The sequence below is a fragment of the Phalacrocorax aristotelis genome, chromosome Z, assembly GCF_949628215.1.
Source record: "Phalacrocorax aristotelis chromosome Z, bGulAri2.1, whole genome shotgun sequence".
Taxonomy (NCBI): Eukaryota; Metazoa; Chordata; class Aves; order Suliformes; family Phalacrocoracidae; genus Phalacrocorax; species Phalacrocorax aristotelis.
In genome coordinates, this window is record NC_134311.1 from 8,106,246 (window position 1) to 8,120,325 (window position 14,080).

Consider the following 14,080-nt stretch of genomic DNA (forward strand, 5'->3'; position numbering starts at 1 on the left):
GATGATGTTATGGGAGACAGCATCAGACACTTTACTAAAGTTGAGGTAAACGACCACCACTACGCTCCCCTCATCCACCAAGTCATTCACCTCATTGTGGAAGGCTATCATGTTGGTCTAGCATGATTTCCCCTTTGTAAATCCATGCTGACCGCTCCCAATCACCTTTTTATCCTCACATATGTGGAAATGCTTTCCAGGAGGATTTTCTTCATCACCTTCCCAGGAACTAAGGTGAGACTGACTGGCTTATACTTCCCCAGATCTTCCTTTTTGCCCTCCTTGAAGATAAGAGTGATATCTGCTCTATTCCAGTCTTCAGGAACTTCTCTCAGTCACCATAACCATTCTACAGCCTTCAAGCCTTCAAGTCTATGATATGAGGTTCACTCAAGCAAAATGTTTGGATACCACTGGACAGCATTAAGACATGATTAAAGACTATGGATGGATTCAAAGTCAAAGAGACTTTTGTTCCTGAGTCACTCAAGAATTCAGAAAATTTTGAATTTTTAAATAAAACTGGAGTAATTTCTATTTTTAAAAATCTACTTTTACTGCAGATAACTGCCAAATAGAGGCATTATAGAAAGGAGGCGAAGTCCAAACATCTAAACATATTAGGAAAGATGAAAAGACACAATTCAAAAAGATGAGATGCCTTGGATGCTGCATGTTTTTGCTGTTCTTACTTAACACTCCACCACAGAGGTCAAAAAGCAACATTAGAAACAAAAAAATCGGAACTGCTTTCAAAATTACTGGGAATTGCTGTGTGACCTTTGCAAAGTAGATCATTAGAGCTGCTTCTGGACATTCAGCTTATTCTACAAGCCTTTTAAAGCAGACCCAACATTTACTGTTACACTTGTCATACAGCCAATTCATTATGTCTCCACCTGAGGTGTTACACACTCCCTACATCCTAGAACCGTAGTACCTGACCCAGAAAATTAAATGTATGGAAATCTGGCAATAGCAAGACCAAGTAGCCAAGACATGAGTTAAAGAAAGGGGCTGACTCACAAAGTGGACTGTGGGCACTGTGGGATGGTTAACCATCCTGTGAGCATGAGACAGATTAGAAGCCACATGAAGACAATCACCAAGCACTGTCAGTGAGATTACAAATACTACAGCTGTCCTCTCACAGGAATAATCCTCACCTTGCAGTACACTCTCTACAACAGCTCTTTGGGGCTCACACCACGGTGCTGTCTTCCAAGCTTGTTGCATGGAAGCTGATTAAAGTACATGAACCCTTCCGCTTTTTCAAGTAACCTCCTGTGCAACACACCACTGTCAGAATAAGAAGACTTGGTTGCTTATACTTTTCCACCCAACTTGAACACAACAGTAGAAAGTCACGATCTCTCAGCAGACCAAGAAATAAAATGTTGTTCCCCTGGAAGCTACTGAAGCAGTTGCACAAGTAGGACACAATGCATTTGAGAAGCCATGAGAAAGAACAAAAGTGATGAATTAAGTCTTACACAGGCACCTGGTTTTCTTCATGGGTTCCGTCTTGCTAGCACATAGAGGCATTTTCCAGTATGATCTGAATGAGAGGAGCACAGAGACTAAGCAAACTCATACAGTGTTCCCAGCACTGCGCACACAAGGCAACTCAGAAGCACTGAATTAATATTTGTGGGGCAGAAACCAGACCAGGAAGACAAAACAAAACAAGCGGTTTGATATTTACACAAGGCAAAGCAAACACCAAAGGGAAAGACTCAGAGAGGAGGACACCAGAAAGACGAAGCGAAATGTGTGTATAACCATATAGTATTAGCCTAGCAGTGAATTTCAGTGATTATGAAATTCCAAGGGCTTGACAGAGAAGAAACACCCTGCTAGCGTAAGTAGTATTAAGACGACTTGCTAAAATGACAAATAACTCGTTCACAAGAACAAAAAAAAAAAAAAGGAAAGAAACTATTTTCCATTTAAGTTAAGTGCCTCAAAACCAAACTTCCTGAAACAAGAGGTCGAACAAATTAGGTCAATGAGAGTAGCAAGAGCATTTTGCCTGAAAGGACAAATCTTCAGGATGTACCCACCATCTCAGTGGCAGAGGGAAATAAAGTCATGAATTACAAGACTAATACCCCAGCTGTAGAATTAAGCACTTTGCAGGTCTGACCACATGCTTTTCCTTTGTGCAGAACACGCACATAGTAACTAAGGGCTAACTTCGTGTTCACCCGTTAAGCCACAGATGAACACCCTAAAACACTGCAAGGATAAACAAATATCCCCATGCAGATGGTGATACCCATATGCTAGCATATGGGAAGCAGTATTAGGCCTGCTTTACTACCACAGAAGTAAAGCAGTCAAGAAACTGGTTCACCAGAAGGCCACGGGGAGTGAGGTGCTCAGGAAGCAAATGCTCCCAAGACATACATAACCCAAATAACCATCCTTTTACCCCAGATCACCCAGCTTATGAGCACTCATAAGACACACACACATTCAGATGTCTTCAGAAAAGTAAAAAATAAAATAAAAAACCAAAGTGGTACTTGCAGAAAGTCAAAGAACTTTAAGAAAACCTATTAAAATAAGACCTGGGAAGATACTTGCTTTTTTTGCCTTTTTTTTTTTCCCTCTATGAAAGGTAAATCTATCTATTTATTTCACATGGAACCACTTGGCATTACTCTCAATTGTCAAGTACATCTGAGTAGCTGCCTTTACTTCTTTCACTTGGCTGGCATGCAGCCAAGTTATCTGCTGCTAAGCTACAAGAATGCAGTGCAGCATTCAGGGAAGAGTATCGCCCTCTGAAACATTTTAATATTAGTATATGTGGTGCAGATATGACTTCTCTGTAGGTCTGCAACAATTTTCATACTGCTGATGACGGAGCTCTCTCAGGTCGCTGCACATTTTGGACTGTACAATACTGGACACAAGTGAGCTACAATTTCCCTCAGGCCACCAAGTAATGCACTTACGAAACTTCCATCTGCAGTAGGCAGCAAAAATAGGAGAAAAACCCTAGTCCAGGGCCTGCAAGCCTGCACCCACTACAATAACAAATATGCACCAAAACAAATTATTTCCATCTGGTTGCTTCCATAACGTCATCATTTGGGTCAAAAAGCTTCATTTTTTTACATGCATTTGTACCTCAATTTCATGTTGTTTTTTGTTTTGGTGGGTTTGCTGGTTGGTCTGGGCTTTTGGTTTTTGGCAGTTTTGTTTGTTTGGTTTGTTTTTTGAAGTTTTTGGCATTAGATTACAAAGCCAGGTACACAGAGTTTAGGAGAAGCACCACATTTGAGGGTGCCTTGTGCATTGTTAATTAGCCCCATGTGTGCAAGCATAATGACTGCAGTCCTTTAGTACATGATTCACTTATCGCATCTAAGCGAGACAGAATTTAATATTTTGCTTTATCTTGAATCTTGACTGCACATCTCTCTGCTTTAAGTACTGCAGACTAATCAGGAGAGTTCAGAAACTTCTTACATGATGTCTATAGCGCTGCTCATGGCATCATTCAGATACTTCCTTAGAATTAACACATTTATTTTCACAACAGTGTGTGAGGTAAGAAGGAATTACTGGTCAGTGTAAAACTCAGCAGTTTCAGAAGCAACTCAGTTTGCATGCCAGATCTGAAAAACCATCAGCCTTTGGTATTTAAATGGTACTTTTGTTTTGACCACTACTTTCACAGAGAACAGTTCTACCTCCACAGAGGTAAGTTCTACCTCCACATGCCTAGCTCTTGTGCCAAGCTGGGTCCCCAAAACAAGGAATGCTTACCATAAAACACCTCATGGATGTGATTTGTGCAATGTTTCACAGCGATGGTAGGCAAAATACAGAATCCAGCCCCATGGCAGTGTTCTGATTTTACGATGAAATCGTATTTCTCTTCCTGCAGTCTCATCCCTCACATACTACAAATGCCCAGAAAAGCATGGGGGAAAACCAGAAAAGCCCTATAGAAAATAACCCCCTTCAGGATATTAATCGCAATTCTTCTTTTGAATACTTTAGGAGAAAGGAGTCTCAGGAAAGAAACAGATATCCTGGAACTGCAAAGCACATCACAACACAGAAGAGTGACTGCTGGGCTGCTCAAAAGCCTTAGCTCTGTCCTCCTCTGACTGCTGCCTTCTTAATCCTGCATCCCTATAGCCTGTTCCTATACTCTGTGCACACAACATCTCAGACTTCACAGGAAAGCAAAAGAGACAGAAAACATGCACAAACATGCACTAATACTTGTAAGGAGCAGCCGCAGCACCAGAGACTCTGCTCCAGCCCTTGGACCTTACATGGCACAGTAAGCTGGCATGGTGGCAGCAGCAGCAGCTAGCTCGTATCCTGCTGTGGGATAACTGCCAAAGGGAGAAGGCAGGCACCTCTCCAGCAGGTTTTACGCTGCATCTGCTGTCGCACAAATATGGATATTCCTGGATTGTGGAAGTCTGGAAGATTACAGAGTCTGGAAGCACCAATTCTTCTGGATCTTCTCCCTGTCACTGTTCCACAGCTCACCCAGTATTCCCTTCAGTCATCACATACTTCTTGGAGCAAGAAAGCTACAACCAAAAGACCTCACAGTCACCAAAACAATTAATATACCTGCCAAATTACCCGCATAAAGCTGAGTACCATCCCAGGAGCCCTCATTTGCCTGATATTCCTGGTCGAGCCCTAGGAATAGGTAAAAATACTTAAGATATCAAATGCAACAGCAATTACTATCACCTCAGTGCCCTTTAATACTGTTCTTCCCTTCATCTGTACAAACATCTGCATGACTAGTGATGGTATTGCACAGATCTTAATGTTGGATCCCTCCACTCTTCTGTCAATTTTTTATTCCATCTTCCTCTTAAGACAGCTTTGCAGGTGGCCCATAAATTTTAAATTCTCCTCAACAGCTTTATTAGGGAGAAACATTTCTAATATTTCTCTAAAAATTGTTCTCTGAGTGCCACATGAAAGAGAATATGACTAAAGCAAAACTTTCAGTTGCAATTTTCTTGTCATGCCTAAGCATCTATGAATGCATGGGGTTAAAATAAATTCCTGATTTTCTTCTGGAGGACATCAGAGACACTTTGTCAAAGTCATTGAACACAATCTCCACAATTACAAAGAATATGAAACCTTTGCCATTTGCTGAAGTAATAGAAACAACTTGTATAAAAGAGAGGCAGTGGACAGAAAGCAGAAAGAAAAAGAACCAGCAGTCACCTGCAGTCATCCTAAACTTCCAATACTTGAGGAACCAGCACATACCTAAACCATCAAACAGAAAACAGCAATAATATCATACGTTTTAGGGTCCAGCATGGGAGATTTCAGAACTTTGTCTGCAGCCATGAACACTCAAATCTCATGGCTGGCCAGGTGAAGAACCAACAGACGTTCCCCATGATGGCAGCAGAACATGTTATCTGAGGAGCCCAAACACAGGTATGTGAGCCGGATGTTCAACAGCCAGCTGAGATTTAGTCACTAGAGTTGGTGAGTCTGTTCGGTTTAACCAATGTAGACACCTAATTTAGGATGTGGTGACTAGTTCTCTAGACTTCACTGATTCTACTGTCTGCAACAGGACCTAGCTCATGTGGGGCACCTAAAGTTGCATGAGTAGCGTCCTACCCTACATTCCACTACTGCAAGTATATCAACATTTACAGGGAGTTTATGACTTATTCAAAGAACGCTAAATAGAGGCGCGACATTTTTTTAAAAAACAATATAATGAGCTTGCAGAGTTCAAAAAATTGCAAAGGACACACTGTAGTGCAATGGAAATCTTGCAGTAATTTAGGAACTTGAACCACACTAGGTCAAAGCTGCAGAACAATTAAGCAGAGGACTAGATGATCTGTGAGGTCCCCTCCAACCTGTGATTCTGTGAATCTCGGTTACTCAGCCATTGTACCACAATCAAAAACTCAAAAGGCAAAAATCGACAAAAGTCACTGTTCCACAGTGCTGTGAGAAGAAAGGGAGAACTAGAAGAAACAGAATATAATGCCAAATTCTTTTCACTAGTTACAGCATTTAACTCTAAAAATGCAATCCATTTTTTTTCAAAAGAATTAGTGCAACTGATTAGAGCTGCCACAATAAAATGCTTCCACTGTAAAAAAGTAGAAGTAAAATAGCTTATGACAATACAGCTCTGTTCGAAACTGGCAGTTTATAAATACTTCCTAACAAAACTCAGTTAATTCTGAACTCATGGAAAATACAATGGAGATATTGAAATGGCTGGATTAAATTGGGGAAGCCTCTGCTTCTATATATACTGGTTCTGTACCATGGGACTGGTAAGTCAAAAAAAAAACATTGGAAGCTAGATTGTAAGCATATGTTCCTAGACTTTTAGTACAGAGGCAGAGTGTTTAAAAAAAAAACCCCATCCCTCAATCTTCAGCATCAGTAACGGCTGGTAGACAGAAAAAGAGGTACTATGTGGTATCTCATTTTGCTTCAAGTGTATGGACAGGCGGATGACACTGTCTTTGTGAATTGCTGTGGCTGATCAACAATCAGCCAGAAAGCAAACACTGACATTGTTTTCAATTCAGACAGAATCTACCCACCTCCACCCCCCCAGCAGATCTATGAAAGAGTACCTAAATTTGGCCAGTCCATCACCACTTTAGGGAGCACAAAGTGAGAATGCTTACAACATTCACACTGAAAATGGGTTCGTTTTGCCTCAGACTCTGCAGCAGCCACAGTACCAAAGTTGCTCTGAAGTGGTGGATCTAGAGAAGTGTGCTACTGCTAGCAGCAAAAATCTGTTGCTAAGATCGGCCAAAAGCAGTGGATTGATATTTTCAGACCTCACTACCTTCAGGAGCTGCATGAGGTCTATGTTAACGATTTACTGCACTGAAGGGGTTTTTTTTTGGTGTCAATCACTACACTGTATGTGGAAATCACACAGTGGGACACTATGTAGAGTGCCCTGCTTGCAACTGAGGCAGAGGGTCCGGCAGCAATCAGCTCTCTACATATGCATTACTCACTACCAACTGGCTTGGATGTCGCTGTTGCTCAAGATGCAGTATGGACATGCACGCCACGAATGACAATAGGCTGCAGCAAAACATGCCCCATCCCTTCCCTCTTTGAACAAACTACTCAGTAATGCAGAGATATTACAAGTGGCAAAACAAGACTGGCAATTCTATGTGGCTAAATTGAAGAGCTGTGCCAGCTTTTATTGTATGTGCAGATTCTTAGGATGGAAAATCCTCAGCAAGTGGATATCAAAAATGCTGCTATAATACTACTAATGGCATTGTAACACATAATATATGAATATATAAAGACTGTCATAAAATTGCCATATTACCAGAGAAATCGAAGAAGCTCTGCCTGGATCTTCTATTCAGGCACATGGTGAGATTAAACGGGTAGCATGTGACCGGAAAACAGGGTACGTGCCTCACTGGCTGCTTAGATGATGATGAAGAAGAAAAAACCAAATCTATTTTAAAAGTTAAATAAAGGCAAATTAAGATAAATGGAGTATAATTATTCAGTAGATTAGGGACTGACTTGCTATTTTTGTGCTCAGAATTTTTTTGTTTTCTACAAATTTCCTCTTGTATTTGAGGAACTAAACAGATCAAGCAAATTCAATGCAAGTCTGGCAACAAAAGGGTCAAAAGAAAAAAAGCCATAGCATTGACTATAAGGCTGGTGGAAGAAAGACACTCTGTTATGATACTTTATTTTAAATGTAATCTGAGTATCCATGTTGTCAGAGTGAGCTACACTGCTGTTGTAGGTTCTGGTCACTTTGCACAGCCTGCGTGTGATGTTTTAGGTTAAGAAAGTAGAGCACATTATTCTTACATGATAAAAGTGTTTCTGTGACATTTTTGGTCTTTATGCTTTAGGATGCATTTCTAATTTAGTTCTAACCTGCTTCCAGTCTTTCAGTCACTGACATTTCACCTGTTAGCTAAAAGGATTTCCCAGCAACTCCACAAATAAGCCTTTGCCAAATGTCATTTGCCTTGGGATCTAATTATTTTTCCAATAACTTAGTTAAGGAGTATGCACTTCTGTTAAAGCATACTGTAATATTTCAGGATCTTATGATACTTCACAGGGAAATGATACAGGCTTCACCCTATGGTCTCTCCTCAAAAATACTTTGTCTCACCAAAATCTGGTCTTACTACCATCACTCCCAATGTTCTTTTAATTACTCTTTAGTTTGAGATATTCAAGCAGTGTCTTTTGTTGCTTTTTGCCCTCAAGTGTGACAGACACTCCAGAACAGAAAACAACGGATCAGTCTCCAGTCCCTGACCAAAGTCACTTAATGTGGATTAAGGGAGCCAAAGGTTTGGGGGGGAAAACAGCCCACTTTGTAACACTACAGCAAAAACATATGTTCTCAAGAGTTAGCATGAAATGCTCAAATTTTGGCAAAATAGCAGTAAACATGGCCATGAGATTTTCTGTTCTTCTCTTTATCCCTGAAATGTGCTTGTTACTAAGCAAGTAGGTAAACACAAAACATTTATCAAACAGCAACATTCAGTCCCTGTAGAGATCGCAAGGGTTACACTCTTCTATTTATTTACCGCTTGTTGCCTTAGGCCAGAAAGCACAATGTAAATTCACTTTACAGTTCTGCACGAAGAGCCAGAGGCAACCACTTCGCTGCGGCTCGCCTTAAGCACAATGTCAGTGACTCATTTTTCAGTCACTCCTTAAATGCATATCAACCTGGTTTGAACCAATGTATTTGATGAATGTGCCCACAAACTATATCATCTCATGATAGTGACTGAATGATGGTGGGGGGACAGGGATTACCTGGGAAAGTAAACAACAGCAGGTTGCCCCAGAGTTGTCTTCATGCACGAACCATTGAGAGACTCTTTCACGAGAAGGTCTTACAAAACCACTAATCCCAATAGCAGTAATATCTTAAAATTTCCCACCAACCATCTTTTTTAACTAGATCCCTCTGCTGAAGGTAGTCCATCCAAAGAAAAAATGTTTGGAGGGAAAAAAAATCCAACAATATTTTTTATTCTCAGACAGTGAGAAGCCAAATTAATCTATTGTTTTTTAAACACTGCAGGAAATTCCAAAAACATGGGCATCTCTGGTGGACTTTTGCACTGGAACATCCCACGTAGTAACTTGCCCACATGCAAGCAGAAAGATTCATGGACAATACTGCACCTGAAGATGGCAAGCTATCTTGCCAAAAAGATAACTAACACCACTCCTCAGCCATCTACTACATATAACAGACACAGGATGCCAAACAACACGGGTTCTATTACCCAATAACAGTGATGAGATTAACTTTTAATTCATTATAGCTTCAGAAAAAAATGACCTTTAAGCGCTGTTGCTAGGTTTTATATATACTAAATTAGCAGAGAGGTACAGCAAAAGCTGTTGGTGGCATATGCCTGCCTTATCACTTCAAGGAATGTATGTAAAATAGAGAGGTTTCAAACACCACAAAATCACCATGTTCTTTATAAAATAAATACAGAGATACAGCAAGCAGAAAAAAATCAAATAATTGGATTCTGGTAATCTGTGGGGACATGGACTTAATACTGCTTTTAATTTTGCTAAGTGGGAGGAAGATTATTGCAGGCAAGATACAAAGAATAGTCTCTACTCAAATCGTATAACATTTACAAGCTTAAATACACTAAGTTATTAATAACTATATCAGAACATTTCCATGTATTCAATCCACAGTTATGAAAGAAAACATACAGGCCTCCTCCCAATACAGACAATAATAATAATAACAATAATAAACAAACATTCCTATATTCTTTGCTTCCAACAGTCTGTGAAAAAAAAAATCTGTGAACTTGCTGGATAACAAGTGCCAGACTCCTACGAAACACTGCAGAAAGCATAATTTTTAGGCATTTTACTTCACTTTTGAAAGAGACTAGCCACTCACTGAAACAAAGCCATTCTCTTTCCAGAGTTTTTGAAACAAAAGATGAAATTCATTCTCATCAAGACTGTCATTGTCACAGTGCAGGAATTGTTGGGAGCTGCACTTACTTACAGCCTACGGCTCCTGCAGGAAGAAGCAGTTTAACTAATATCAGAATTGAAGCTTTTCACATGTAGTATTTTCATGTCCTAATCTGCTGTTTTGAAACTCAGCTTCTTCCACATTGTTGTTCTTTCAATAAGTCTGTCTTTCTTCTGAAATGTGAAATCACAGCGGATAGCAACACCTGTTTGGCATTTACAAAAACTCTTCTAAAATCTGAGGGAGATCAAAACACTTTTCTTTAAAAATAAAACTCTCCCTACAAATCTTTTAATATCTGCAACATATCTGATTTGATCCCATATTCCCAGAGTATCATTTGCGCATTATGCAGTTTGTTAATATTAAGAAAGGTGCTGTACTTTTAAAATAATTTGCTTTGAAGCAAATATCCTTCTGAAGGAAAAAAATACATACTAATCTCTTAATAGCAAAGACAAAAAGCACATTCTGTCATTGCAATTTTTTTTCAATCTCTTAATACTTCAATATTACAGCAAATCTTATGAAGGCATTTGGCATCTTCCACAAAACGGCGGTACAATTCCTGTGATGCTTTAATATCCCCTCATGATGGACTGCTGGAAGGGCATAACAGCACCAGTCATGAATAAATGTGAAACCATTCAGCTGCTGGGCTTGTTGAGAGATAGATACCCAAACCTAACACATCTGTTGACTGAAACACAGTCTCCTGTGTAGGGAAGTACGGCTCCAAAGCTCTCCCCACTGAACTCTGGCAACTTCTCAGCACAGTTCTTACCTGGTGTACAGCTTGATGCGCATTCCTTTAACAACTCAAACTAAAATCAAAAGGATCTGCAAACTAAGGAAAACGAAATGTTTTCGTTCTGTATGTGTTTTCCATACTCCTCAGTTACATAACTTAAAGAAAATGCATGGCTTTTTCGACTATCCATTCAAAGGATGCTGATGAAGCTCTGTGGTGGGATTAATTCTTCCTCTCTCTCCCTCATTTGTGTAATTCTATGGCATGTATTACTCTGATGTCCGAATTCGCTAGGTAAATGAAATCCAAACTAAAAGGGATTTTCTTTTTCCTTCTCTCTCTTTTGGAGAAAAGAGATCTGGTTCTTCAAAAACTGGCATGGAGCTTCCCATTCTTTTCATTCCATTAATCTATTTCTGTGGTTAAATCAAAGCAAATTATACCTAGGCAGTATTTTTACACTGCCAGTAGTTAACAGGTACAACAACGAGTTCTATCATCTGATAAAAATAACTTTGTCTTCCTCTGTTAATAAACTGAAGGCTCACAGTTTATTGCTTTACAGCTGTAAGAATATGAGCATATTTTCTGAATAAAAAAGGACTGTATAATTTTCAAGTATTTATCTTTTCTCTTGTGATTGATCAGTTTTAGTCACTGAGGGAGTTTCCTGTACACCTTAGCAAAGGTTTGTGTCTGTATGGATGCACAAACAAGGGTGCACTTTAATGAGTAAATATCTGTAAAAACTACTAATACTCAAAAGCTTTATTCTGCATCAAGTGAAAGGTGAATGGGAAAAAGGTATTTTCTGATGGTCTGCCTTGAAAATTCAAAGTAGGATCCCATGAAAAAAAGTGTTCTTCTGCCTCCATAACAGCAGTCTGCTATTGTTAAAAATGTGAACGTATTTCATGTTTAAAGCAAAGCAAAATTCAGCTTCATCCCCTGCAATTATTTTGTCTCTGCACCACAAAATGTAATTACAAACAACTCAGACATTCATTACTATAAAAGCACAACTTAAGATTCCCAGAGAACAGATACGCAAAGGCATTGTTTTCACACAGTTCTCTTAGCCTAGCTGTAGTTTAACACCACTACTGATAAACAAGTGTACTAAACCAATGTAAAGCAGACAGCGAAATACTCGTGTTTCATTTCCTCTAGGGAATCCTCCTGTATTTCATTTATCAATGCTTACAAAAACATGCCTCAAAGCAGCAAGCAAGAATGCTTGTTGACAGACGAACATGACATAACTACAACCATCAACCATCCCAACTTCCGTAAGTTTACTTACTTATCTACCAGCTCAAAGGCTACCTAAGTAGACGCATATGTGTTATAAATGGGCAAAAAAAGCACAAATGCAAGACAAGGCTCTGAGCTCTCCTTGCAAAGTTACAACACTAGTGTAGCACGTGGATGTGCCAGTTTTCAGGAGGTGACTTAGGTCTGCATCCCTTTCTCGCCGTCAGCAGGGAACGCCTGCAGCCAGCTCAAAACCACCCTCCTTACAGCTACCCAAACTTTTCCAAACCAGTTCCACACCAGTTTGGTTTCTCCTATGCAGGGAGAAGGGCACTAGGGCATGCCAGATGCAGACTCAAATGAATTTCAGCCAGGCAGCAAATACGATCAAGAATTTACATGAGGCAACAGGAGGTGTGTGGTTAAGATCTCTATTTACACTGAACAACTACAGTGCCCTTGTCTTCACCATTATGTAATGCACAGATAGTATTTACAACCAATTTACTACTCACTTGTTTGACACATGCCTGTCAAATTGATCAGCTTTCTGGGGGTGAACTTGGCAGTTCACACCTTATGAACCGCCACCCCTCACGGGAATGAATCCCACCAAAGCCTCCAGCATTCTTCGCCCGACGAAAGCCATGCAACAGCTGGCTCAAGCATTGCACCACCATTTCCATCGCAAGCACGATGGGCTTTGCAACACCTGCCTGGCAAAGAACGCGCTGACTTCTCCGGAGTGGCGCAGGCTGCAGATCCGGGCACACACTCACCCCCATCTCCCAGCCACCGGCCCAGTGTTTGGAGGGGTCCCTAAGGGAGAGCTGAGAGCCTGATACGCCTCACAGCATCACTGAGAGAGGCAGCATTCCCACAGCTGCCCAGGGATGGACTCGGTGACTCCTCAGGGTCTCTCTCTGCTGTTTTGGTACTTTGGCACTCGCTAAGTTTGGTTGGAAATGCAGAGCTGTATTGCAGAAGCGTCGGCATCAAATGACTAAACACCTAGTTTGTGAGATGCTACTGAAATAAGGCATGCAGACACTGATGGGTTGGGAAAAAAAAAAAAAAGAGGGAGGGAGAAAGTGTCATTAGATGGGATGGGAAAGCCGCTGGCCTTTTCACTTTCTAAGCGGCTGCTGCTCTTCCGAGCGTCCCAGGAGCAGCGGGGCCCTCCCCAGGCCGGGGCTCGGGGGCCGGGGGCAGTCACCGCCATCCTCCCGGGGGGATGCGAGGGGAGGCGGCCCGAGCGCCCCGACGGCCGAGGCTCCTGCAGCGCCTCGCCCTCCCCTCACACGGCGGGAGTCCTCCCTCCCTGCCTGCCTGCCTGCCCTCCTCCCCGGCTCCTCCATCCCTCCCTCCACCCTACCTCCCCTGCCCGGCGGAGCGGGGCGGCCGTCGGGCCGTACCTGCTTGTCCAGCGCGGCATCCTTGGCGCTGCCGGCGGCGCAGCCCTTGGGAGCCGGCACCCTCTCGCAGTTGCAACCCTCCAGCATGTACATGCCGGCGGGCCGGGCGCTTTGCTCACCCTCGAAGTAGAAAAGCACGTTTTGGTAGAGGGCGAACCACTTCTCGTGCCAGCGGTTGGTCTCCGCCGTCTTCTTACTCAGGTAGCCCCGCTTGGTGCCTTCCTTGCGGGCCAGCAGGGCCAGGTATAGGGCGTGCCCCTCGTTGTACCGCACGCTTTTCTGCATGGTGGCCGGGAGCCTGATGCCGCCCTCCCTCCTTCCCTCCCGCCGCAGGGCAGCCTCCGCGGGGGCTCAGCCCGCCGGTATCGGCCGCGCCGCGAAGCGGCAGCGCTCCACGGCCGCCGGCACGGACCCACGGGCGGCACCCACCCACCCACCGGGAGCTCCGCCCGCCCGCCCCCCGGGGGCGGCTGCTGCTAAACCCAACGCGGCATCCCCTCCACCCTCCTCCCCGTCCCCGGTTCCCCCGCCGCCCCACCCCGCCCCGGTCCCTCCGCCCCGCCGCGCCTCCCTGCGCCGCCTCCCCGGGGCCCCGCGGGAGGAAAGCGGGAGCGGCGGCGG

The 14,080-nt window shown here is 42.6% G+C and overlaps 1 protein-coding gene across 2 annotated transcripts in view; it reads right to left on the reverse strand.

The window, feature by feature from the left end:
* The window catches only part of RASGRF2 (Ras protein specific guanine nucleotide releasing factor 2), a 134,676-nt gene extending 120,800 nt beyond the window's left edge, over positions 1 to 13,876 (reverse strand). For both annotated transcript variants that reach the window (XM_075078783.1, XM_075078782.1), the window contains exon 1: positions 13,460 to 13,876. In XM_075078783.1, coding sequence (XP_074934884.1) covers positions 13,460 to 13,744 — 285 coding nt within the window. In that variant the 5' untranslated portion in view covers positions 13,745 to 13,876. The remainder of the gene's footprint in view (positions 1 to 13,459) is intronic.
* Between the last annotated feature and the right edge of the window lie 204 nt (positions 13,877 to 14,080).